The sequence below is a fragment of the Penicillium canariense genome, assembly GCF_028826845.1.
Source record: "Penicillium canariense strain IBT 26290 chromosome Unknown utg000001l_segment0_segment0, whole genome shotgun sequence".
In the NCBI taxonomy this organism is placed as follows: domain Eukaryota; kingdom Fungi; phylum Ascomycota; class Eurotiomycetes; order Eurotiales; family Aspergillaceae; genus Penicillium; species Penicillium canariense.
Window position 1 is genome coordinate 6,281,460 of NW_026622728.1, and position 25,525 is coordinate 6,306,984.

Consider the following 25,525-nt stretch of genomic DNA (forward strand, 5'->3'; position numbering starts at 1 on the left):
TCAAGATCGAGCACACTACTCATGCCTGAGGCAAAAACTGTGAAACTGCGGGACTACCAGAAGTAGCCAATCATATCTCACTTTTCTTTATCGTACCTGAATCTCTGCATCAGGGATGATTACCTAATACACTTCGCTGGCGCGACAGAAGCGCATTAGTAGGCAATATAAAGTCCTTTCCTGATCATTACCTAACTCCGCGCTACTTCTTCCTCTTGATGAAGCTATGGCTAAGCGTCTACTCGGAGCAACCCCTCATATTCTCTACTCGCGCACGATCATTCCCCATACAAGACCGATCCTCGCACGCCCTGTTTCGACGTTCCAGAAAACGCCTGAGCCTTGTGATTTGTTCGAGTACACGTCTGGACGATGGATGTATGTTGCAGGCTTACGCACTCGCTCATGTTAAACTGCTCTGCTGATATGATAGCTATAATGACAATTTGAGACAACGCGAGAGAAGACGAGCTTTCAACATCTCTGAACTTAAGCGCCTTGCTGCGCTAGCTGTTCAGCAGAAAGAAGCCGATGTGATCGAATTCAAAAAACTTGCCGAGGGGGGCTTCAATCGAAGTTTTCTGATCACCATGAGAGATGGCTACCAATTTGTTGCACGAATTCCATATCCGGCTAACGAACCAAAATTCCTAATTGTTGCGAGTGAAGTCGCAACGTTGGATTTTCTACGTGCTCATGGTATCCCAGTACCGAAGGTTTTTGACTACTCTGCCGTTGCAGATAATAGTGCGGGTACAGAGTACATCTTCATGGAGTATATCCAAGGGAAAAATCTAGGGGATGTGTGGTATACCTTGTCTGAACGTGAAAGAAGAGAATTGGTTGCAAGAATCGTGCAGCTAGAGTCTCGTTTATTTAGCTTGCGGTTTCCGGCAAGTGGAAGTCTCTATTACTGCAATGATTTGCCAGATAATTACTCCCGTGTCATCGTTCCAAGCCCAGGAAAGACCGACCGCTTCTGCATTGGTCCCGATACTTCGCTACGGTTGTGGTATGGCGAAAGGCTCCACTTGTCGGTTGAGCGCGGACCTTGTGAGTGACTTTCGTGTGAGGATCAGGACGTGGAAGAGACTTCGATATTAACTTCCTGAAGACCGAGATCCTTTGGCAGTTCTTACTGCTGGTGCCAAAAAGGAGATTGCCTATCTTGAGAAATTCGGACGACCTCTCCAGCCATTACAGCGTCTTCGCCGGGAGGTATACAACTACCAGCCTCAGTCCCACTTAGAACATGCTGTGGCTCTAGAGAAATACCTTCAGATTGCACCTTACCTTATACCATATGACTGCCCGGCCCTTCATCGCCCAGCTATACGGCACCCCGATCTTCAACCCAACGGCATCTTTATCACTGACGACCTGGACGTCAGTGGGTTAATTGATTGGCAACATAGTACGATTTTGCCATTATTTCTGCAGTGTGGTATTCCAGAGAGTCTACAGAATTATGGTGACGAGATCTCGGAATCACTGCAATTTCCGGCTTTGCCGAACAATTTTGATGAACTGGAGGAAATAGAGCAATTTCAGCAAACAGAACTCCTGCGCAGGCGTCAGCTCCACTATTTTTATGTCAAACTGACAGCAGAAAGAAATCCTGAACATTACGAGGCCCTGACCCTTCATTTCAGTACCTTAAGGCAGCGGCTTTTCCATCATGCAAGTGACCCTTGGGAGGGTGATAATATGACGTTGAAAGCCGATTTGATTACACTATCTAGGAAGTGGACAGACTTGACGCGAGATGCGAGAACACCTTGTCCAATTTCTTTTCCAGACGACGAGTTGACGGAATGTCTACGGCTGGAACGCGCACAGTCTGAAGCAGACGAACAATTCCAGGCTTGTCAGGAAGCGATTGGGGTTGGGCATGAGGGGTGGGTGCCCCTAGCAAACTACGATGAGGCAAAAAGAAGCGAAAGGAAACTGAAAGCAGACGCTCTCGATGCTGCCGAAACAGAAGAGGAGAAAACAATAATCCAAGAAAACTGGATTTTCGACGACTTTTGCGAGGAAGAATACATGTGAAAAATAAGGGTTTGTTTCTCTCTAAGAAACAACAAGGTTGATGAGCCGTTGATCCTCGAGGTACTAGATTTTGTTCGTGATATCCTGAGCCTACCCGGACTTTCAGATTCGAATCTCGTAGAGAGAGTACCCGGGCATAGTATATCACCAGCTGACTTCCCTCTTTCTTGACCACTTCTCGGCAGATCACAAAGTATCTGTCGAGCTTAGCAAAAAGATATCTCGCATGTTTTCAGAAAGATTCAGGGTGAGTATGACTTGGAAGGAATATCCTGATGTGGAGTATGGTACCGATTTGAGGACAAGATCAAAGACATTATAACACTCCTCCATGATCGTGTCGACTTGCCGGGTAATGATCTGATGCAGGATGTGGCGCATACAGTTGAAGTCGTTGAAGCCAAGTGATATTTTATGTTCCTGTTCTTTCTTTTCCATTTTCATTCCATGTTGACGAGACACACTTCTATATCTGAATTGAGATTTTATGCTGCTTTCAATTGCCCCCTAGGTCTATCTCACTGCGGAAATGGAACTGGTTGTAGTTCGGTATCCCAAATAGAAAGGATATCGTCACGTGATGGCCTGTCTGCTCGGCCCGCGACGACACGGTCTTAACGAATGCATCAATGACTCGTTTCAAAGGCCGACTTGCTTCGAAACACGTCTTTGACATGCTACCAGATGGCTGACAGAGGGAGGCTTCTACAGCGAAAGCCAGATCTTGACTTCTATCTACATCGCGTGTTCCGCAAGAAATATTTCCGGTCAGTGCGCCGATCCATGGAATGTCAACTTGCTGACCCAGCACCAGTCCACTTCAACGAGAGGTCATCACCGCGGTTGTTGAGGGCCATGATGTATTTCTTCAGGCATCCACCTCATTTGGCAAAAGCCTGTGTTTTCAACTGCCAGCCGTCATCGGCACCGGACGTAAGTATCACTTGCCGCCTCTATTAGTAAGTATAAACGCCTTGCTGACATCGTGAAAGTAACTATTGTGATTTGTCCACTTCTTGCATTAATGGTAAATTGGCAGCCTTCAGAACCTGCGTGGTTTCCACTAATTCATATCCCGGCAGATGGACCAAGTCAACGCTCTCCGGGCTATTGGCGTGCCAGTCCAGACCATCAACTCCAGCACACCTTTAGCGGAGAGGCACTTGATCATGGGTGACATGCTCTCGGGACATCCACGCACGCGTCTTTTATATGTGACTCCGGAACTATGTCAAACAGACAGCTTCCGCCGCAACCTCTCAACTGTCCACAGGCAAGGGCAACTTAACCGCATTGCCATCGATGAAGCCCATTGTATCAGCGAATGGGGTCATGACTTCCGCCCAGCCTACCAAGAATTGAGCTGGTTCCGGAAAAACCTGAACGACCCGCCTGTCCCCATTACAGCCCTTACGGCTACTGCTACCCCCCGAGTCCGCTCAGACATTCTCACCATCCTAGGCTTAAATTTCACCAAACTCAAGCTTTTCAATACCCCCTCCGCTCGTCCTAATATCCACTACGAAGTACGATATCTTGGAGGGGATGACGATCACGACAACGCTATATCTCCGGAAGACTTACAGGTGAACGATCTATTGGCTTGGCTCAAAGCCATTAAATGCCGACGAGAAGCTCGCATCGGCGCAGACGCAGCGGCACTACTTCCACCCACGTCTGGTATCATCTACGTTGGTCTCCGTGCAACATCAGAAAATCTAGCCAGCAAATTGGACTGTGACGAAACCATCTCCGCGGTGGCCTACCACGCCGGGCTCACTTCGCAAGACCGGACCCGCATCCAAGCAATGTGGACATCACCGCAACCGCATCCACAAGAGAGCAATGGTAAACCCCCGCCTGCCTTCTCTATCATTGTGGCAACCAACGCCTTTGGAATGGGTATCGATAATCCCCATGTTCGTTTCGTAGTACACTGGACTCCGCCACGCAGCTTTGAAGGGTTCGTGCAGGAATCAGGCCGAGCAGGTCGCGACAGCCGCGCAGCAGCTTCACTCGTTTACTACAATATCCAAGAGCGAGACCGCATCTACGAGCGCATGAGCCGCGACGCAGAAAATGTGCGCAATCGTGGTGGCTCCAAGCCTTATATTGCCGGTCTACTTAAGAACCAGGTGGCGCGGCTTGAGAGCTTCCAGAAGGTCATCCGTTACTGCGAGACAGCTACAAAGTGTCGGCATGACCTGATCAAGGATCTCTTTGGTGACTTCGAGTTAAAAGAGATGGGCTCCCAACAGCCGCCGTCTGCACATGGTGGCGCAAAGGCTGACCGGCTGATGTCGTCTGCGTCTCCGTGTGATTTTGCTTGCGATTTTTGCAAAGAGGGTCGTTCTGGATTGGCAAAGCGCAAGGGCACGGTGGCTCCTGATGCTCTTCATGAGTTCATGAGGGATCACATGAATCAGCTGTATGAAGGTTATGCTTAATCCGGGTGCAGTGCTGACGATCCACGTTTCTTTTTTCATTGAAAAGTGCATGTATTCGTTAGACTTGAGTGTGATTTACCTTTGCATTGTTTCGGCGGCGTTCGAAGTCGGTAATCTTCATGAGGATTAGGGACACTAGTTAGGTACCACGTGGAGGATAAGCCTGAAATACCGGACGAGATAATGCATAAATACACTATTTCTGTCCGAGGTACAGCTTGAATGCACAATGTAGAGGTGTACACAGTAGCCAGATCAGACGGCCGAGGAAAACAACTCCTAGAGATTTTAGGTAGAAACTCCTATTTTAAAAGAATAATGACGGCCCTAGAACTTGAAAATTGCACTAAAGGAAATGAAAACACTGTATCTTTTACCCACTTTGAGTACCCTCCGCCCGTTTCTTTTATTTTGCATGCCTACACGTGGCAAAAACGAGCGTTGTCAATGTGCCCACCTACGGAGCAGCTGTAGACTTACAAGCCGGGTGGGGGAGGGACCTGAAAGAACCGAGTCAGTTAGATACCAGCCTAGGAGCAAGTGCAAAGAGAAATTTATGAACGTACCGCGCCATAGCTACCTCCTCCAGGGGGCGGGGGAGGAGATCCAGAGCCTGGAGGAGGCGGAGGAGGAGCTTCGCTAGCTGGGGGAGGGGGCGGCGGAGCAGGGCTCTCCGACGCCTGTTGCTGCTGTTGGGCAGCAGCAGCTTGCTGGTAGTACTGGTAGTAGGCAACGTAGTTCTGGTATCCACCGTAGGCGGCGTAGGGATCAGATCCATAGTACTGAGCGTATTGCGCGCTATAGTCAGCCACATTGGCGGCGCTGGCGGCGCCAGAGGCGGCCTGGCCGGTTGGGCTCGCAGCAGAAGGACCAGGGGATTGCTGTTGCTGGTGGCGGTCGTTGTATCGATTATAACCGCCGCCGCCACCACCACCGCCGCCGCCGCCGCCGTGATACCGATCCCCACCACCACGGCCGTAGCCGCCGTAGTTATGCTGGGGTGGGTTGTCCTTGAAGTTCTGGTACTGTTCCCGAACGTTTGCCAGAAGGTCTTCGCAGAGCTCTTTAGCAGCCTGGACGTCATTGGGGTCAGGACCGCTTTGAGGAAGTATTAGCATGTACCATTCGTATCATTCTTGAGACATGGAACTCTGATACTCACGCGACATGCAAGAACATTGGCTCATCACTCTCTCGGCCTGTGCTGGATTCAATGAATCCAGACCCCCGGCCTTTAATCTGAACGCGACAGCGTGTTTTCTGCTGAATGTGCTTCACGTACGCGCCACCCTGGCCGACAACCTGGGCACGCAGATTGAAACCAGGAATGGGCTCGAGGTCAATGGGAATCCGCTCATCGGGCCATTTGCGCTGTACACAGTTAGCGGGGGTTTATATACTGGCCAAAGTAGATGAATGGAGACCCATACACGACCAAACTCATCCCGCTCCACTTGCTGCTCTGGTTCCCTCCGGCGGAAGCGTCGCTCGTCGACCAAGTTCGGAAGTTCTTTCTTCATGAGATCGTCAATGATCTGCACGGCTTTCTCAAGACCTTCTTTGCTAGTGCTGGTCACATGGAGGTAGAGAGGGGGGTTCTGCATCAGAGAATCAATAGCTGGTCAGTACCACAGAAAAACCATCACTCACAGTCGCGGTCGCCATGTTTTTGTCCGGATAATAGTTTCCTCGGGTGGTGACATCTTAAGAACGAGTAAGCGATGAGTCTCTTTGTCCATATGAATACACGAGAAGAAGGCGTACCGGCGCCAGTTTCATCTTTGATCTAGAAGTCACGCAGCCGAGGTCAGCAGATGCCACAGAGGGTATGTGAGATGCTATGGATTTAGTTGGTCTGAGTAAGCTTCATCCAACCACACACAAAAAATATGGGATCAACAGAAGGGAGGAGATAGAGGAATAGACCCAAGCAAGAAAAGCTAAGCTTGTTCACCAAAAGGAGAAAGGTCTGGAATATCAGCAAACGACAACAGGAGTAATTACCATCTTTTGTGTGGAGCCCTTAGTCAGAGTGTAGCGGTTGCGCAAATCATTGATCTCGATGTCTTTGATGTAGTCTCCGTCGGCGACATAGATTTCGGGGTTGGGCTTGCCGTCTGCGTTTGACGGGGAATCTGACTGCATTCCAGGGCTTTCGGTCTAGCAAAGCACTTTAGCTCTGGGCCAAATCCAAACCGTCACCAATGGGTATTTACCGAGCGAATTGGGGGAACATCGACATGCTGGATGCCCTTCTTTGCTTGCAGCTGAGCATTGATCTTGGCCGCGGCCGCAGCTGTTGAAAAAACGAAAGAACACCATTCGTTAGCTGTGCGAAAATTTCCTGAACACAGGGTGCACCTGCGGACTTACCGGCTGCAGCGGCTGGATCAACCGAAGCCTTTGCCTGAGCATCTCCGGCAGGACTGCGAGGTTCGCGACTCAGCGGACTGCGGGTGCGAGCCGACTCCGACTGTTTGGCGGACGGGGATCGCGAACGACGGTCGAATCGGGAGCGACGAGGCTCGGGTTCGGTTTGATCGAAGCGCGAGCGCTTTACTCGGCGGTCGTCGTCGTCCATAGCGAGAAAGGGTTGGCGAGGTGGCGGTGAGGAGGTTAGAGAAGCCGAAACGTGGTTTAGAAAAAAAGGTCCAGATCAATTGCGGGAAGGGAGGTTGTCACGGGGCGAAGGGAACGGGATCGAAGCGCAGTTCAGGGATTGCATCGGCACCACTGTCGGGGAAATATGTCGCCTGCGCCGGTTAATGCGCTAGGATTCGCAGTCAAGGAAAGCTTCTGGGGGTTTCTTTCACCGTCTGTCTTTGACATCGACAGCATCGAAGATGTCCAAGGTCACGTGGATATACATAGCGCTAGTACAAAAATGGTAATTTACATCCTTACGAATTTACTGACGGGCATTTGATATAGAAGAAAAGCGTTGATCTATTAGCTTAATCAAGTAGTTAAGTCTACAACATGAAAGATAGGCCGACCTGAAAGCCGGCCCGTCAAATTCGCTAAGGTAGCCCAAGGCTATTCCGCCTTCTATTTCTTGTACGTGACTAAAGTGTGTTTATTTATCCTAGTCGACATTTCTCCTTCAGTCAAGTTCTGAATAAACATTGTGCACTAGGTTTACCGACATACTTTTTCCGCCGATCCCCTTGGCCAAAACTTATTTTGATGCCCTTCTCATGTAGCCTTCGGAGCTATTAAATGCGTGCTGTGCAAATTGAACGCTATCGGCGATCAGATAACGCTAGTCCCTATATAGTTAGCTTGTTATGAGTCAGCTGCCCCGAGGTCGGAAGAGCAGCCCCATTATCCTGCGAAAAAGAGTCCGGAGCATCTGGAGTGATTCATCGCACAACCCTCGGAGCTCCTGAACCTACCATGGCTTTCAGGCGCCCATTGACGCTGTCGGCAGCATCAGCGTCGCTGCTCTCTCAGTCGACAATCGCCGTTCGGTCTCGTACCGCTACGGCATCCCGCTTTAATGCTCTCCGAGCCTCGTCCAGCAGCTCGACCTCTGCGCTGGCCTACAAGGCATTGCACCGCCGCTCACCCCTCACCCTGCCGGTTAACGATGCCTCTCAGTGGGATGCTCCCACTGCTGTCTCGTCCATTCTGTATGAGACTCCTGTGCCTCCGAGCAACCCTCCCAAGCGCCACGTTCTGAACTGCCTGGTTCAAAACGAGCCCGGTGTACTGTCCCGTGTGGCCGGTATTCTAGCCGCCCGTGGCTTCAACATTGACAGTCTGGTGGTGTGCAATACTGAGGTTGATGATCTTTCCCGAATGACCATCGTGCTGCAGGGCCAGGATGGTGTCGTCGAGCAGGCTCGTCGCCAGCTGGACGACCTTGTTCCCGTCTGGGCTGTCCTGGACTACACCGACTCTGCTCTGGTCCAGCGTGAGCTGCTGCTTGCCAAGGTCTCCATCCTTGGTCCCGAGTTCTTCGAGGAGCTGCTCCAGCACCACCGCGAGATCACTACTCCCGCTGAGTCCCTCGAGAAGGGCAGCCAGGGCCACGCCGCCCAGGAGATTGAATACCACCCTCGCAACCTGCCTCCCAGCCAGGCTCTGCGTCACAAGCATGAGCATCTGGATGCTATCACCCGCCTCACTCACCAATTCGGCGGTAAGGTCCTGGATATCAGCAACAACAACTGCATTGTTGAGGTGTAAGTCTTGCCCTCTTCGAGATGTGTCATGCCTCGTACTGACTCAGTTCCCTACAGCTCCGCCAAGCCCAGCCGTATCGATTCCTTCCTCAAGCTGATTGGTCCCTTCGGTATCCTTGAGTCGACCCGTACCGGTCTCATGGCTCTGCCCCGTTCACCGCTGTCCGAGCAGACTGAGGAACTCGAGAAGGATGCCGCCGACGTTGTCGATGCCAGCACCCTGCCCCCTGGCTGAGCGCTCTTTCCAACTTTCAAGTCAAAAACACACATACCCAATACGATTTGGTTTATTTGCTGCGCATTCTTTTCGACCCCGTGCGAATTCTTTAAGGCAAACCGCTGTTTAATCTTTTGGTTGATGTTTATCTCTCCATCATATGTAAAATGTCACAATTATTTGTTCTTACGTCCTCATTGAACTCCGTGATTTTAGTGATGCCCAACCGTAGTAGTAGTATTAGATTCCCGAGTTCGCCGCAGCAAACTCAAAGTCAGATATACGAATTTGCAACCCGCTACTAGATTGCTATCTTGAGAAACGTATAACCCAAACGCCAACAAAACTATAGAAATGACATAGAACGCGCCCCCTGAGCTAACCCAGCATCTCAAATCCTAACCTTCGCTCCAATACCTTTCCCGCGGTAGAAAACAATATCAGCATACTTTTTAATCCGCACCCCGACCTTAGCGACGGCATCCATCTCCAATGACTGCCCGAGCGCCTTGCGCAAAGCGTCATAACCAACACCACCCAGAACTAAATCAACAGGTAGGCGGGGCGAATGTGAAATGCCTGGCGGGACGTCAAACTGCTGATAGTATTTGATGTGTCCTACCGGTTCGTCTTTCTCGTAGAATGCAGTCGCATCGATCGAGGTTATGGTGATGCTGGTCTGGTTCAACGGGGAAAATAGAGTAAACTCAGCCGTAGAAGACCAAAGATGAAGCTATACAGGTGATTGAAAGTTAGGATTGAACACTCATGAGCAGAGAATCCCGAGACCGATCAGCGATGATGGTAGGTGGCCATGCAAAGTCTGGACAACAAATGAAGAGAAACATACCGTTGCGTCCTGGATAAAATGCTGGCGGCTTTCATCGTCATTGTCGTCGTCCGGGGACCGGGGTGTTGACATATGTGGAATTGGGACGTCCAAAGCTAGCACTGAAAGCGATTTGCCAAGGTCTGGAAGAGCAGGGAAAGTCCCTTCGTGGGTCTGGATTCTCACAGTTGTGTTGAATCCTACAAGAGTTAGATATTGAAATCTTGTTTTAATGTTCCTTATTCGGTGAGAACACACCTGAGATGTAGGACGAGACAAGAGCTCGTCCAGCTTCTACGCCATCAAGCCCCCCGTTATTCAATGGGTCCCAGAAAATGTTGATGGAGACCTCGGTATTGTTCCCTGGAACTACCGAGATATTGCGAGCGGTAACATGTCCCACGGCCGTGTCATTAAAGAGAACTCGGGCATCAACAAATGGAACGACCGCAGAGTAATCGGTTGGATTTGTAAAGTTCAACCGAACTGATACGGCCAAAGAAGATTCACTAGTCTCGCCCAGCTCCAAGGACACGATGCGGCAATTGAGATGGTCAATCGATTTTCCAGCAGGAACTATGAGCAGGTCAATCAACGGACTCAAAGATGCAACTGAATTTCTACTATCTAGCTCGCGAAAATAAAGAAAACATACTCTTAACGGGGACGTTCCCTTCTCCGGGAATCCCGCGCACGGCAAAGCGGCCCAAAGCCGTTGAGACCTTCGCGTCTACGGTAGCAGCGACATGCAAGACCACTGCCTTGCTACCAAATAGCATTTCTTGGATGACCTGCGCTAGCACGTCATTGTCCGTTACTTGTAGCGGGGCGTCCTTGATAGGGAACTCCACAAGCAGCGCGGAGGAGCCATCTTGGTTCTCCACCATCGTCGAGTTGGCATCTTGCCAGTTGTCGATGTTCAAAACTCCGAGCTCTTCGCCCTTGTAGTAAACGTTTGTGAGGGCTCGAACGCTCGGAACCTCGACTTGGAAATTCATCTGCTCCGGCAACCCGATGAGCACCTTCACCAAAGCAGACACTGTGGGCTGGGACTCTGGGGATCCTGGTTCCGCAAACGGATCGGGAAGGGAGAAATGAGTGTCCGTCATGGTGAAGTTCTTCACTAGGTCATCCAAAGCACTTCCTGCAAATGGCAGCGGTACAGTGACACTGCGTAGAATGTCCGCGATCCATTCCGGGGTTGCAGTCGATGGCGAATCTGCACCACGAACATAGATGGTCGTCTTAAGACCATGGACATAATTCGAGACCAAAAAGTCCAAAGGCGAGTCAGTTCCTCCCGGACAAGTGGTGGTTAGCTCATTGGGCAGTTTATTGATGAGCCCCTCCGCACTGATCATCGTTGGCGCATCAGGACGAACTTGGACCTCGGCTGTTTTGGCATCGGCAACCAGGATGTAAGGGTCGCCAGGGGAGCAATTGGGCACAAGCACCGCAAATTCCAGTGCGGGAATTGTAAGAGCAAGAGGGGAATTAATGCCTGCAGACAGCTGGACATCAACTGCCAAGGAACCTTGTGCTGCGTCATGCACGTTTAGCTTGATAATTTCAATCTGCGGAAGCGCAGGGAAGTCATTTTCTTGCTGACAGTCAGCATCAATCTCGACTACATGTGGTCATAATAGTCGTACCTTCAAATGTGATGGTATCAGTCAAGATCTGAGTACCGAGGCCTATGATGCCTGATTTCAGATGTAGCGTTGCCCGACCTCGGACGCTCAAGCGCGCTAACCTCCCCTCTATCCAATCTCTAGCGATAGAATGTAAACCCTTGATGTCTCCCGCAGTCAGGTCAGTCGAAAAGTCGACATGGGTGTGATGGCCGTTGCGAATGTCGACTTTGATGGATGGCAAATCCGCGTTCCCGACAAGGACGTTGCCATACTCCGGCAGGTATACATCCACATCTGACTCGCCTGTTTCAACCTCCTGGGCGATCCAGGTAAGCAAACGCCCAAAGTCACGCATAGACTTGTTCTTCACCCGACTAGCATCCATGACGAAATCACCCTGCACTCGAGCCCGCACGCCATGGGGGGTCGTGGAGTCAATTGAGAGCGCAGTAGGTTTAAATACTGCTGCTTCTTGGGCATATTCCTTCACTACTGCTGGTGCAACAAAAGCAAAGACCAGAATCGCCAATACTGCGGTCGTTAACACCACGAGGGATATCACAGTCGGCCATCGCACGCGGCTCTGTTTCTTGGAAGGGCAGTCCTCTGTTGACTCTGCGTCGAACGATCTTTCAGTTCCATATGTGGCAAAGCCATCCTCGCGACGGTGGAGTAACGGTGTTGACTCGGATGACAGTTCGAATGATCGGCGAGGCTGGTCAGGACGAGTGGCGGTCTCTGGGGATGGGCCTGGCGAAGGGGATCTAGCATGCCCATCCAGGAGCGGCCGGCTTGCCTCATCAGCCATCATGGCCAGGGAGTGGAACAACCGTATATGACAGTATTGGGTATCCCTTTGTATTCAAAGGCAACCCAGAGGGGGAGGTGGAGGAGGAAGGCCGATGACGATAAGGTCACGATAACAGAAGTGCGGAGATATCAGGCCTGGACACCTGAGGTACCAGGCCTCCAGGCGCCAAGGCCGTCACACATCTCCGGATTGAGTTGAGTCATTGCGCTTCCACTTTCTTTGCACTCCGATCGCCAGCTTCCCTTTTCCCTCCCCATCGCACCTGCACACATACACACAGCCCCTTTCCCCCCAATTCCCTTCATCCTTAACCCTCAGCCCACCATGGCTAGCGGTCTCACAGCTGCCACCCGTTATGGCGTCCAAAGTGTAACTCAGTTGGCCGGCTCCACCTCTTCCCTGCGTCAAACACTCCAGGCTAATGGTCTCCGACGATTCGCCCACCAGACACAAACTACTCCTGCTACCTCTCCCTTCGCTCCCCGCCATCTTCTCTCCATTGCGGACCTGACTCCTGCTGAGTTTGCGACCCTGGTGCGCAATGCCGCCTCGCACAAGCGGGCCATCAAATCCGGGGCCATCCCGCAAAGTCTCCTGGGATCTATGTCCGGGAAAACCGTCGCCATGATGTTTAACAAGCGGAGTACCCGTACCCGTGTTTCTACAGAGGCCGCTACTGTCCAAATGGGCGGCCATCCCATGTTCCTGGGCAAGGACGACATCCAGCTCGGCGTGAATGAGTCACTATACGATACCTCCGTTGTGATCTCATCCATGGTTTCTTGCATTGTCGCGCGTGTCGCGAAGCACTCCGATGTGGCCGGCCTGGCCAAGCACTCGTCCGTCCCGGTCATCAATGCCTTGTGCGACTCGTTCCACCCCCTGCAGATCATCGCCGACTTCCTCACTATCTACGAATCCTTCACACCCAAGGCGCATGGCCTCTCCAGCCTCGGCCTAGAGGGTCTGAAGATTGCCTGGGTCGGCGACGCAAACAATGTGCTGTTCGATCTCGCCATTGGTGCTACCAAGATGGGTGTCGATATGGCCGTCGCGACGCCTAAGGGCTACGAAATTCCCGCCGACATGCTCGAGATCATCCAGCGTTCTGGTGAGGGCGTGTCCGCCCCTGGCAAGCTCACTCAGACCAATGTCCCCGAGGAGGCTGTTAAGGATGCTGATATTCTGGTGACTGATACCTGGGTGTCGATGGGCCAGGAGGAAGAAGCCAAGAAGCGCATGAAGGCATTCGAGGGCTTCCAGATCACAGATGATCTCGCTAAGCGTGGTGGTGCTAAGGAGGGCTGGAAGTTCATGCACTGCCTGCCCCGACACCCCGAAGAGGTCAGCGACGAGGTCTTCTACAGCCCGCGCTCCTTGGTGTTCCCCGAGGCCGAAAACCGCTTGTGGGCAGCTATTGCGGCTTTGGAGGGCTTTGTGGTGAACAAGGGCAAGATTGTGGAGTAAAAGGGAGTCTAGAAAGGATTATGTTCTACCCGGCTGAAGATTCAGGCCTGGCACATACAGGGATACATAAACTGTTCGAAATATAATTGTCAAAAAGTTCAAATCTATGACAACGCTCGCAAGATCCCATTCCATTATGTAGTATGCCCAAAGTCGGAGAGTGCTGGTTGCACCAATAACAGGCTCGATGATTACTTTTAGGTTCGGGTAACCCAGGGTCCCGTAGCGCCAGTGTTTGATTTATTACCTAAGGGCCCCATCCGACAACAGTGGGTCTTTCGGAAGTTGGACGCCACCAGAATGGCGGGGCTTCCGATCGCATCAGGGCAGCGTGGGCCACACGGGTTAGGGCACTCGGGATTCTGAGGAGCGACCCCATAATAAGAGGTATGATATAAATAAACAATTATTAACATAGTCCTATTAGACTAGGGTTTCATCCGGTATATCAATAAAGATGAATGTGCACTGGTAGCTCGGGAAAGGAATATGCACGCAATTGGATCAGCCTTAATACATCGATCTGATAGCCCCTACACGGTATATATAACCTACCTAGATACCACCTAACAATTTGAGATTTGTGCAATCGCCCGGAATATCCGCAGGTGGATAGGTACCTAGAAGCTCGGGAAACCCAGATAGGTAACACGCTCCCTCTCCGACAAGCCACCTCCAGCCTGACGGGGCATCGGATCCGTAATCCTCCAGGCGGGGAAGGTGCCGATAGGCATCCCACTCAATATATAACGCGCTCGAAGAACACCACCATATCTCTTCACATACCTTAGGTTGACATTTGCAGCGAGTTTCTTCTCCAACGCTCGAGTCTACACTGTCGTCCTCATCTACCCTTCCACAATGGGCTTTGAGAATAAGCGGGTCGCCATCGTTGGCGGCGGCCTCGGTGGCATGTCATTCCTGAACGCCGCCCTATATGCCGGTCTGAAGAATGTCCAGCTCTATGAGCAGGCGCCGCAATTCTCTGAGGTGGGTGCTGGCGTGAACATTACCTCCAACGCCAACCGGATCCTGGATACCTTTGGGCTGGAGGAGAGCATGACGCGCAAGTCCTCGCGCAAGCTGCCATGCTATATGGAGTACCGCAACTACAAGACGGGAGACTACTTGGGTCACATTGACGAGTTCTCGCAACCGCCGGCGCGCTTGCTGCACCGCGCACACCTGCTGGACTCGCTGAAGGAGCGCGTGCCCGAGGCCTGCCTGAATCTAGGCAAACATTTGGCATCGATTGAGCGGAACACTATTTCTAGCGCGGCGCCATATACCCTCCGTTTCCAGGACGGCAGCACTGCAGACGCGGATCTCGTCATCGGATGCGACGGCATTAAGTCGAATGTGCGCCGGGACATGGGCCTGGGCGACTCCCCCAACTACTCCGGCCAGGTCGTGTACCGTGGCTTTGTGGACTACCAGGACCTGCCTGCAGACACGGCACAGCTGCTCCGGAAGACCGTCAACTTCCGTGGCCCCAAGCGCCACGTCCTGATCCTGCCCGTTGGTAACCAGGAGACCAAGACGGATCGCGCTGCCGTCATTGGCTTCATGTCTGAGCCGATTGAGTCTTGGGACTCGGAGAGCTGGATGTCGCGCTCCGAGATCTCCAGCTTGCACGAGCACGTCCGCGACTGGTGTCCACAGGTGCAGGATATCATTGAGGGTCTGCGCAAGGGTTCCCCGGATGGCCGTATGCTGAAGCAGGCGTTGTACGTGCGCGATCCACTGGATAAGTGGTACGAGATGAAGAATGGCCAGAAGGATTCGGGCATCATTCTTCTTGGGGACTCTGCTCATTCGACCCTTCCTCACCAAGGCGAGATTTATCTCCCCCAGATCTCTGCAGTATATTTTGACTAACGCAATAATACAGGCCAGGGAACATGCATGGCTATTGAATCGGGCATCGCTCTCGCAACAATCCTTCGCCACTGGAAGTCTGACGACCTGGAGGCCGCATTCCAGTTCTATCAGAACCTGCGCAAGCCCCGGACCGACCGGGTCACACAGACTAGCTATGAAGCTGGCAAGCTGGCCAGTTCGGACTCGCCGGACCAGATGACTAACAACTTCAACCCTGAGGCGCTAGGCGAGCGTATGAGGTGGATCATGGAGTATAATGTTCTCGATGACTTGCGCGCCAAGGGGGCCGATGTTTTGGATTTCCAAGACTCACGGCTCTAGTAGTGCAAGAGAGTTTTGCACATGCTGTATATACCTTAGCCTTTTGTGTATAAATGATTCATTGATGAATAGATATGCTCCTATTGGAACCTTGAGATATTCACCTATCTTCCTGGGGGTGGGGTTCGTACAGGGATATGCTGGTCGTGGGTTGTAGACGTGGTGTGAGGCGCTTTCCTCGGTCATGTCACCCGTCCAGCTGCAAATAAATAGATAGGGTGATCTTAGTTTGACCAACTACCACTTCCACTAGGAACCACATTTCCTCAGCTCCGTTCATCCCGAATACAATGCTTTTGATGAATTGACACCCTTACTTCAGGACTCATCACCATCCAACCTTGAACCAATCATCCGCCGCTCTGGAAGTCAATCAGTGCCGACTGCGCGCACGGCCACTTTCACATGCCACCCGCACGTGCAGCACCTCCGCATTTCCACGGTTCTCGCCCTTGTTGCGTCTCCAGTTCTTCTCGACTTCATCAAACCCACCATGGAGGTGAGTATCATCCACTGAAGTTGTATAACCTGTACATTTCAGCGGCAGCTAACCTGGCAGCTAGTTCACCAACTCGGGCGGCTTTCCCTCCCGCCGCTCCTACCCCAACCTAAACCACGTCTCGCTTGCTCCACTCACACCCCGGTTCCCCATCGACGACGACATCGAACCCGAAGACTACTTCAGCAGCCGCGGCGATGATGACCACACCAGCAGCGGTACCAGAACACCACCACGAATTTCGTACCTCTCCAGCGTCTCGGTGCCCAGTACACCGCCCATACTCTCGCACTCGCGCAGCTCATCCCGGACACGCCATGCTCGAAGTAAGAGCTCTACCCGAGTCGGCCCATTGAGTGACCCAAACCTGCACAGCAAGGATGTCGCTTTTCCGCTGCACCATCAAGCCGCACACAAGAAGCTATTTAACTTGTCGCACACGCGCCGGCACTTCGGCGATGCAGGACACGCCAACTCCCAGTCCGATGCGGAATGGATGCTCCGCGCAGGCATAGCGCTTGCTTCGTCCACGCGCGAAGAAAAGGGCCAGAGCTGGCTCTCGAAGCGCGAGAGCTCGACCAGTCTCGTCGACCTGCCGCCCGACGACACCACGACTCCGCACCCTTACCGCCACCATTACCGCACCAAATCCAGCGCCTCATCCCGTAAGTCTCGCTCGGGGGCGTCGACGCCCGGTGCATATTCCCGCCGGAGCTCACGCTCTCGGGGAGGCAGTCAACGGGGTAGTCGGTCGGGCCTGGCCATGACGACCATCCCGCCCCTGTTGTCCGTCCCGCCTACAGCAGCGGGTAAGGCGGCCGGCCCCGCGGCCGGCACTATGAGCCCTGAACACCGCGGCCGTACCTCGGGGCTGGTACCTGATTTCGTGGACGAGCGAATCCGCGCTGAGCTCGCGTCGCTGCAGCGGGAGCGAGGTTTCTCAGACGACGAGTCCGAGTACTGGGATGGAGAGGATGAAAATGACTCCGAATATGACTCATTCTCCGACGAGATGCCGGACGAATTTGACGAAGCGGATCTGCAGCGGCTCACGCGAGAACGGGGATTTGGGCTGGGCGGCTGGATTGATCGACTGGTTGAATGGACGTTGTTTGGGGTCGAGGAGTGGCCTGCGCCTGTCCCTTCTACAGCAGCTGCTACTCGTATCGGGACCACTGCCACGACTACGACTGTGACGTTTGAGGAGCCTATTAATCATCGCTCTGATGAGGAGCAACTGGCCCGTGATACTTCGTCCCTGGCCTCTGCTGAAGAGGACAATGGGGATGCCCTGTGGCATACGGATGGCGAGTCCATTGTTACTGTTGAGAAACCGGGTGCGCATGGTGGCTGGGAAGATGCGAGTTGGCTGTTCCGGGTGATGAAGCGTGCTTTAATATGATCGTCCGAGAAGAGGCGGTAACGTCATTGGTTTGCATATAATACTTTTCGCTCCATCTCCCTCGGAAATACGACGTGAACGGGATACGGTGCAGTGCGTCTCGAAATTGGTGCCACCGCCTACACTCTTTCATTGTTTCTCGACAATTAATGTCAAGATCAACTAATTCATATTAGGAATAGATCCGGAATATCAATATTCCTATATCAATATCAATATAGTGACCTACCCTGCTGTTGGATCATTCCCGAGACCCTCTCACTGGTGCCATTACTTGCACACTTAACTAAGGCCTGCTGGCCGAATCTATTAATTGATGGAAGCTTTCTATCACACTCAGTCCTTATCACCCGCGTGTTTAAACAAATCACTGCACTTCTGGAATCGTATACTCTGACCATTCGCTCTCGCCTGCAAAAAACTTCTCACCTCGCTACTCTTTCCTCCGTCTCAAGCACACAACCAGACACGTTATGGCTGAGACCTCCGGTTGTGTTCGCATCCCTATGGCCAACCCCGCTACAGCAGCATGGGACGTCCCTATCTCCAGCACTGATCAGAGCAAGCTCCTTAACGGCTTCTGCCCGCAGGATATGGACGACAAGTGGGGGCTCCGCGCCGACGGCCCGGACGCGCAGGGCAACTTTATTCTGCGCATATACAGGAGCTGGACAGGAGATGAGCACATGGCCCTGGGGGTGCAACAGACCAAGATTTCTCAGATTCAGTGGATTCAGCGGGAGGGATATGGGGAGAATGATACTAAATATTTTGCGAAGGCGATTTGTCGGAGTCTCTGAGGATGCGATTTAGAGGCTTTGTCGTAAATTCTGCCTTCAAGATACCCCTCCCGTGTTTTGGAGGTAGGGTATGGAAGTGTCGGGTATATATTGAATTTGCAAGCGAGTACTGTACATACTTGAAAGTTATATATAATCTACGTAAGAAGCAATAGGTACACGCCCAACTCACAGAGGTACTCTGGAAAACTCCCAATGAAGACCAGTATATCTTGGCGCTCGGGCTGGAGAATCAATCGAAGAGTGTAAGGTAGGACCTGGTCGAACCGGTTTCGGGACGTACTGTACTTTGCTCGATCAAAAGAACGAAATCTTTTTTCTCACCATGTAGTACAACTTGCTAAGATAGCGCGCAAAGCAATTGGAGTTATTTCTTTGATTTCAAATAGATTCAACTGAACTAGCTAGTGGGCAATCACCCCTGGTCGATTCTCGTCAGCCTCCGACAGGGCGACGTTCCAAATATAGTCATGAGCGTGCTCTTTGACCGTCTTAGAACCTAGCTCGACCATAAATGGTCGACTCGGTACCCGACAAAGGGTGAAGCAAGGGGAGCGGATTGGCTGCGGTGGATAGCAGGCGGGGTAACTAGGGATGCGAGATCCTTGTTGAGTCCGACGAAGCAAAAATGGAAAACCAGGATAACGTGAATGGGAAAGCGAAAGGATATACACGACTCCAGACAGCGCCAAAAATGGCAGACGACAGGAAAGGAAAAAAGGGCAGCACGCCGTCCGAGACTGCAATGAGATGAAACAAAAGAAACTGAAATAATATGGAACGAAGGGAAGAATCAAGCCACAGGCGGCAATCCAGGATACGATAGAAGACAGCATATATGAAGAAAAGGATGAGCCCAACGAAGGCACCGTTCTGGGATTGTGTGAGTTCGGTTCATTGTAAAGTGCTGGAAAACAGGCCATTTCAAGGCAAGGCACGGCACCTGGGTCAGTCCAGGATACCCAAGCAAAGTGCAACAAAAAGGAATAACAAAATGAAATGAAGAAATTGTCAGGTTATTCGCCTTTGCATACTATAAACGCCAATCTGAGACCAGGTGGATTCTCTAAAGGTCATGCAATAGGTGTCGTGATCATGGCATACGTCGGAAATTGTCCGGTCGGGATGTTGCTCGGATGGGGCCATTGGTGGAGCTCACGGCGGAGCCAGAGGGTCGATGCGGGAGATGATGGTGCGACGTGAGCGCATCTAGATGTTATGCGAGGTTGTAATGGGTGGTGGTCAGATATTGAGATTGTTGAAGGTAGTGTGCCGGGTGATACGGTTGCGGGTTCCTAGACAACCCCTCTTATTCACCAGGGCCCAACCTTGACGGGCGTACCCAAGCCATAGGTACCCGAGAAGAGCTGATCTCTGATGGACGCCATTTCACTGCTGCCAGCGCTGTTGGACGGCGAGTCCGGGCCGTTCATCCACCCCAGGCTGAGCCCGAGCTCATGTACCGCCGCCTGCAGCTTTCCTCCCGAGTTCTGGTTGTGCTTGGTGAGCTTGTGGTCCCAACCACCGTATTGCAGCTGGATACCTCCGCCTCGCTTTGCCGCCTCCCGGATCACCAGGATCCAGGCTTTGCAGATCTCGTCGTAAGCCGAGTCCCGCTCGATGTTGTTCTGTGGTGTGCTCCAGCGGGGCAGGGCGTGGATAATATCGGTCGCCCCGTCCAGGTAGCTCAAAGATATCGACGGTTGCGGCTCATTAGGAGGGAGAAAGTTTGGAGTGAAGTCACTCAGGGCTTCGAGAAGGTTCGTGAGTGGCTGCCGAACTCGGTTGTAGGCGTAGTCGGACTCAGTGTTGCCACCTAGGGGGAAAGAGGACTGGAGGGCGGCCTGGTAGTTCCGTAGTACTTGCAAAGTAGAAGAGACACTTGGTCGTGGAGAAGTCTGGGCCACCTCGTCGGCGAGTTGAGGGTGGCGTTCGCACATGGTCCGTAACACCGTCCGCAAGGCATCGGTGTCCAGGGTCTCTAGGAGACGAGGCAGGGAGAGAGGTCTACCGGAGACATTCGGTCGGGAACGCTTGACGTTTCGGAAAGAGGGGAGCTGGCGGGGAGTAAAGGCAGGTGAGTTTGTGGGAGAGGCGGACATGCGTCCATCGTGGTCGTTGCCATCATCATCGGCTTTCCGCTTGCGGCTGGTGTAAGACGATGAAGGTGTAGACACTGGGAGTTGGGTCAGTAAAGATCACCCAAAAAGCAGCCGTGACTCATATGAAACCGGAACAAGGCGCTGGGGAGGACCTGTCGTACTTATTCGGGAGGGAGAGAATCGAGGGTTCTCGTAGAAATGAGGAGGGACAGGAGGCGTGGCCACCAGGCTGTTCATGATGACAGCCGGATGGCAATAGAAATGATCGTGACTAGCAGATCAAGAAATGACCGGAGTAAGAAAATGGAGAGAACCTGGGCAAGGAGGGAAAAAAGGTGCCCAAAAGGGTGAGGTGGGGAGAAAGAAGTGCAGAGAAGGCAGAGAGGCGGTGGAGGAAAGAGATGCGTTGCGGGCGGCAACGCACTCCTGCTGCGCAGGTTTCAAGGTGACTTCTCGACGTTGCAGAGACGAAGCGACGCGCCCGTCCTGCAAATCGAAATTGTAAGAGACTACGAAGGCAGCTGGGAGTACTTCCGATAGATTTATTCCTCCACTTGGAAGACGAGCGTTATGATTAGTAGAAGGTGTGTTCGATTCTAACCGATCCGACTCCGCTCAAGCCTCCGCGTTCAGGCGGATATTTGACTAACTAGTACTTTCTCCGAAGGCAAAACGTTGACAATGGTCATAGAATACATGAAAAGTTTATTTCGTACCAGGAAAAAACGCCCAGGGATATCGTATTTACAGATACAGCGACTGAGCAGCCACAATGTCACGGCGCACCTTGGTCAGTGCCGTCTCGAACTTGCTCTCTAGGTCTTCGCTACCCATCACCTTGGCGGCCTGCGCCATCTGACGCAGGCACTCCTCCAGCCGCCGGAAAACACGGATCAAGCTGCCCTCATAGACATCGGTCATATGACTGTTCAAAGTTAGCGTGAAATTCGGCATAACTGTAATGATATAATGGAGCGAGCACTTACCAGATGTCGGCAAAGGACTTGCCGTTTGCCCAGTCATAGATCACCTCCATCAGCTCCCAATGGAAGCTCTGCACGAATTCATCCTCATTGACGGCCATCTTGGACTCCTGGGAGACCTTGGCGATGATTCGGGCCTGCGCTTGGATCTCCTTCAGAGGTTTCGCAAGCGCATCGTTGCTCAAAGGCGGGGCCTCCTTGACCTTCTCTTCGAACACGAACACACTGATGACAGATGCCACCTGCTCGGGAGTGAGGTTGTTGAAGAAACCGTTGAATAGTAACTCGGCCAGCATGAGTTCGTCACCAGTGCTGATTTCACAGGCCACTCGGGCCTTCAGCTGCACCACCTCTGCCTCGTTAATGAAGCCAAAGCGGCGGAGCACACGCTTGCGGCACTTCAGCTCGTCAAGATGCATAATTGACATGGCATCGGAGATCTTCTTCTTGGTCGCCTTGATATCATTGCCCAGGTTGACCTTCGCGACGTATTGGTCGTATAGCTCCGGCAACCGTGGAGAATTGTGCAACGGGTTGCCCAGCAGGCGAGACTCGAGGACTTCGATTTTCTGTAGCGTGTTAGTAGGCAAACATTGAATGAGGCAGCAAAAATAACCATGACACTCACCCGTAGCAGCTTCTTGAACGAATCATCCTTGATACCCATGTTCTCGACGGGATCGAGGACTGCAACGCCATCAGGGAATCGTCGCTGCACTTCATCCAAGGACTTCTTCACCCCGTTCCGTGCGTCAGTCGATGTGATGTCGTTCGGGAGGAAGATGCGAATGTGTGCGATGGCATGTATACAGCTGAGAACCACCGGCACAACTTCAAATCGGCACTTTTCTCCCTCCTTAGCTGGTAGTACACCCGGCGGGAAATCTTGAAAATTCTTGGTGCCAACAGACGCGCCGTCCGCAAGCTTCAGCAAGACGTCGACAATCCACGCTTTGTGTGGCTCGATTTCCTCCGTCGAGTTCTTTGCAGGCTTGCGCTGCGAGTGCTTAACTACGACACCCCAACCGAAGTCTTGGCCTTGGTACTTGATGCGAACCAGACGCCCGGGCTGCAAGAAAGGCCGGCAGTGGTTCGGGTGGGTGAAAACGGCGCGAACATCGTCAGAGAAAGTATCCAGTTGCTTGCGCAGGTCGTAATATTCCCTGATAGTTCCCTCGTCGGGGATTCTCATGTTGGCCTTTGTCTCCTCCATCTCACGAAGCTCATTTTCCATGGCCGCAACGCTTCCGGTATTCTGGAACTGTTTGAAGCATCTCTCAAGCATGAACTCTGGAGAAATGCCCTCCACTCGCATCAGGTTGAGAATCATGTTGTATCCGAGATGAAAGGCCGAGTTCAGTCGGTCCTGCTCACCGCGAACAATCTCCTTGGCAACCGCAGGGTCCATTTCCTCACCAACCATCATGATCACGATACCACGCTCATCAAGACCTCTTCGGCCGGCTCGGCCAGACATCTGGATGAATTCAGATGGTGTAACCCAGCGCTGACTGGTTCCATCGAACTTGCGAACGCTGGTGAAGACCACAGTCTTCGCAGGCATGTTGAGACCAATGGAGAAAGTCTCGGTGGCAAAGAGAACCTTGATGAGACCTTCTTGGAAAAGAATCTCAATGGTCTCCTTGAGAATGGGGAGCAGGCCAGAGTGGTGGACACCGACACCTCTGCGCAGTAGGGGCAAAAGATTCTGGATCTGAGGTAAAGCCCGGTCTTCTGGTGATAACATCTCGATGGCGCTGTCAAAAACCTTTTGAACCATCTCCTTCTCAGAATCATCATTGAATGCCAGATTCTTCATCTGGAGCGCACCGTTCTCACACTCTCGCTTGCTGAAGCTGAAGACGATTACAGGATTGTAGCTCTTCATCATGATCATCTTCACAATCTTGAAGACGTCGGACGGGCCCTTGTTGCCACCCTTGTTGAGTGACTTATCCTTGCCCTTGCCTTTCCGCTTAGCCAATGCATCAGCCGGGTCATCACCCTTTTTGTCTGCAATGGAACCCATAGCTTTTTGGAAGTTTTCCTCACGAAACACACCCTTCTCATCCACGACCAAGTGAATTCCGTCCGCACCGGCAGGAAAGAAATAGTGCTGGAGAGGGGTCGGACGGTAGTTGGTGTAGACAACATGACAAGGCTGGTTGTGCATTTTGACAATCCATTCGGCGAACTGAATGGCGTTGGGAATGGTAGCCGACAGGAAAACGTATCGGACCTTATCGGGAAGAAGGATGATAGTTTCCTCCCAGACGACACCACGATTCGGGTCGCGCATATAGTGAATCTCGTCGAAGATAACCCATCCAACTTCACGCATGACTTCGGAACCGCGATACAGCATCGACCGAAGAATCTCCGTGGTCATGACGAGACAGGTAGCAGTGGGATTGATGGTTACATCTCCCGTCATGAGGCCAACGTCGCCAAATTCTGCCGCAAATTCACGGTATTTTTGGTTGCTCAGAGCCTTGATCGGACTAGTGTAGATCACTCTTTGGTTCCTCTTCAAACTTTGTGCAATAGCATATTCTGCGACAACAGTTTTTCCGGCGCTAGTATGCGCTGAAACTAGCACACTTTCCTCTCTCTGGATTGCGTTGACCGCAAGCTGCTGGAAAGGATCGAGTTTGAACGGGTATGTCTTCGCGGGTTCCTCAGGTTGTTTGTGTTCGGAGAGAGGCACGTAAGGATAATTTGGAGGGATCGAAACTTGGTGGCGCACTTGGTGAGATACCACGATGGATGTTGGGTTCTGGCTGCTCTGCAAGCCAGCGGACGCCGCAATTTCCTGCTCTTGTTCCGTCTCAAAAGAATCTGCGACAATAGGTTGGGGTGCCTCGTCGAGTCGAAGGCGCTTGGTCTCGGGCTGTCCATTGCCAGCCGCGGGTTCTTCAGCTTCCGAGGTCACTTTTTCGACGGCGGGTATATTTGTAAGACTCAAGTCCTCCATCGCATCTGTTGGTGTAGCCCCATTCTTCACATCGCCATTGGCTGCACGCTTCTTGCTCTTGTCTTTCTTCTCCTTCTTGGGGCGCTTGGGCGCGCCGCCGGAGGGGTTTGCCGTTTGAGGCTGGTCCTCAAAAACATCAAAGAGCTCGTCCATCTCCAGTGGTCAATCTGGGCAAAGAACCACAGAAGTCGAGTGGGCAGCAATGAGAAGTCTGGACTTTTTCGTAGAAAATTGAAAATGCCTGATTCAGAAGGCGGTCTGATCAAAGGTGCGCCTGCAGCGCCGACCCCTCTGGTCATGTGACGTGATAAGCACGTGATCGCGATCGTCCCATTCCGCACCTCGCGATGTTCGCTCTGGCTCCGTCCGTCCGTTCCTGATCGTCCACTCCCTCCTCTCTATCCCTCAAGGTAGGTGCTATTCTGCTACAATTGTCCCTGTGATGTCTGCCAGAAGCTAATTGTGTTCACAAAGATGTACGCCTCCTCCGCTATCCGCGCCCGACTGGCCACCGTCGCTGCCCGTCGTGGCTTCTCCACCACTCGCGCCCAGCTCGGCAGCCCCTACCACTACGCTGAGGGCCCTCGCACCAACATCCCCTTCAACCCCTTGACCAAGCACTTCTTCTGGCGCTACTGGGCTTTCATGGGTCGGTGATCCGCAATATCCCGCGGAGAGACATCAGAGCTGACTCGAGACTCATCTAGTTACCGGATTCGGTGCCCCCTTCGCCATTGCCGGTAAGCTCTCAATCGCTCTGACAGTATACGACTAGTGTTCTAATGAGGTGTTTCTTTTAGTCTGGCAAACCTACAAGACTAAATAAGCTGCTTTTCACGTATTTATTGCGTATTGGCAATACGGCAGACTATGTGGTGGAAATCTTGGATCGGGCGTCACAGCTGCTGAAATATCATGTACA

General features: G+C 52.3%; 12 protein-coding genes across 12 annotated transcripts; 8 read left to right on the forward strand and 4 right to left on the reverse strand.

Moving 5' to 3' along the window:
• Window positions 1-226: 226 nt before the first annotated feature.
• N7482_002147 (uncharacterized protein) lies at window positions 227-2,049 on the forward strand (the record flags this gene model as incomplete). The annotated part of the gene is made up of 3 exons (XM_056684272.1): window positions 227-378; window positions 434-1,053; window positions 1,115-2,049. The coding sequence occupies 3 exons, from the start codon at window positions 227-229 to the stop codon at window positions 2,047-2,049; spliced, it is 1,707 nt and encodes a 568-aa protein (XP_056547878.1).
• Window positions 2,050-2,733: 684 nt separating this feature from the next.
• On the forward strand, window positions 2,734-4,496 carry N7482_002148 (putative RecQ family helicase RecQ; the record flags this gene model as incomplete). Its single annotated transcript, XM_056684273.1, has 4 exons — window positions 2,734-2,816; window positions 2,864-2,982; window positions 3,042-3,076; window positions 3,132-4,496. 4 exons carry the CDS (start codon window positions 2,734-2,736, stop codon window positions 4,494-4,496), a joined length of 1,602 nt encoding a protein of 533 aa, XP_056547879.1.
• A 476-nt stretch (window positions 4,497-4,972) lies between these two features.
• Window positions 4,973-7,077, reverse strand: N7482_002149 (KH domain-containing protein; the record flags this gene model as incomplete). The annotated part of the gene is made up of 9 exons (XM_056684274.1): window positions 4,973-4,996; window positions 5,063-5,594; window positions 5,659-5,867; window positions 5,927-6,094; window positions 6,147-6,199; window positions 6,261-6,282; window positions 6,501-6,656; window positions 6,713-6,792; window positions 6,870-7,077. 9 exons carry the CDS (start codon window positions 7,075-7,077, stop codon window positions 4,973-4,975), a joined length of 1,452 nt encoding a protein of 483 aa, XP_056547880.1.
• Window positions 7,078-7,892: 815 nt separating this feature from the next.
• On the forward strand, window positions 7,893-8,918 carry N7482_002150 (acetolactate synthase regulatory subunit; the record flags this gene model as incomplete). Its single annotated transcript, XM_056684275.1, has 2 exons — window positions 7,893-8,683; window positions 8,741-8,918. The coding sequence occupies 2 exons, from the start codon at window positions 7,893-7,895 to the stop codon at window positions 8,916-8,918; spliced, it is 969 nt and encodes a 322-aa protein (XP_056547881.1).
• Window positions 8,919-9,291: 373 nt separating this feature from the next.
• Window positions 9,292-12,216, reverse strand: N7482_002151 (uncharacterized protein; the record flags this gene model as incomplete). The annotated part of the gene is made up of 5 exons (XM_056684276.1): window positions 9,292-9,633; window positions 9,751-9,929; window positions 9,988-10,305; window positions 10,385-11,329; window positions 11,382-12,216. Coding segments are annotated over 5 exons (2,619 nt in total), but the record flags the coding sequence as incomplete, so codon positions are not given.
• A 282-nt stretch (window positions 12,217-12,498) lies between these two features.
• argB (ornithine carbamoyltransferase) lies at window positions 12,499-13,641 on the forward strand (the record flags this gene model as incomplete). Its single annotated transcript, XM_056684277.1, has 1 exon — window positions 12,499-13,641. One exon carries the CDS (start codon window positions 12,499-12,501, stop codon window positions 13,639-13,641), a length of 1,143 nt encoding a protein of 380 aa, XP_056547883.1.
• Window positions 13,642-14,502: 861 nt separating this feature from the next.
• N7482_002153 (uncharacterized protein) lies at window positions 14,503-15,843 on the forward strand (the record flags this gene model as incomplete). Its single annotated transcript, XM_056684278.1, has 2 exons — window positions 14,503-15,349; window positions 15,533-15,843. 2 exons carry the CDS (start codon window positions 14,503-14,505, stop codon window positions 15,841-15,843), a joined length of 1,158 nt encoding a protein of 385 aa, XP_056547884.1.
• A 493-nt stretch (window positions 15,844-16,336) lies between these two features.
• On the forward strand, window positions 16,337-17,744 carry N7482_002154 (DUF3984 domain-containing protein; the record flags this gene model as incomplete). The annotated part of the gene is made up of 2 exons (XM_056684279.1): window positions 16,337-16,342; window positions 16,407-17,744. 2 exons carry the CDS (start codon window positions 16,337-16,339, stop codon window positions 17,742-17,744), a joined length of 1,344 nt encoding a protein of 447 aa, XP_056547885.1.
• A 473-nt stretch (window positions 17,745-18,217) lies between these two features.
• On the forward strand, window positions 18,218-18,544 carry N7482_002155 (uncharacterized protein; the record flags this gene model as incomplete). The annotated part of the gene is made up of 1 exon (XM_056684280.1): window positions 18,218-18,544. The coding sequence occupies one exon, from the start codon at window positions 18,218-18,220 to the stop codon at window positions 18,542-18,544; it is 327 nt and encodes a 108-aa protein (XP_056547886.1).
• Window positions 18,545-19,857: 1,313 nt separating this feature from the next.
• On the reverse strand, window positions 19,858-20,646 carry N7482_002156 (cut8/STS1 family protein; the record flags this gene model as incomplete). The annotated part of the gene is made up of 1 exon (XM_056684281.1): window positions 19,858-20,646. The coding sequence occupies one exon, from the start codon at window positions 20,644-20,646 to the stop codon at window positions 19,858-19,860; it is 789 nt and encodes a 262-aa protein (XP_056547887.1).
• Window positions 20,647-21,390: 744 nt separating this feature from the next.
• N7482_002157 (ATP-dependent RNA helicase MTR4) lies at window positions 21,391-24,756 on the reverse strand (the record flags this gene model as incomplete). The annotated part of the gene is made up of 3 exons (XM_056684282.1): window positions 21,391-21,571; window positions 21,633-22,198; window positions 22,258-24,756. The coding sequence occupies 3 exons, from the start codon at window positions 24,754-24,756 to the stop codon at window positions 21,391-21,393; spliced, it is 3,246 nt and encodes a 1,081-aa protein (XP_056547888.1).
• Window positions 24,757-25,077: 321 nt separating this feature from the next.
• N7482_002158 (cytochrome c oxidase VIIc family protein) lies at window positions 25,078-25,429 on the forward strand (the record flags this gene model as incomplete). Its single annotated transcript, XM_056684283.1, has 3 exons — window positions 25,078-25,252; window positions 25,311-25,343; window positions 25,404-25,429. 3 exons carry the CDS (start codon window positions 25,078-25,080, stop codon window positions 25,427-25,429), a joined length of 234 nt encoding a protein of 77 aa, XP_056547889.1.
• Between the last annotated feature and the right edge of the window lie 96 nt (window positions 25,430-25,525).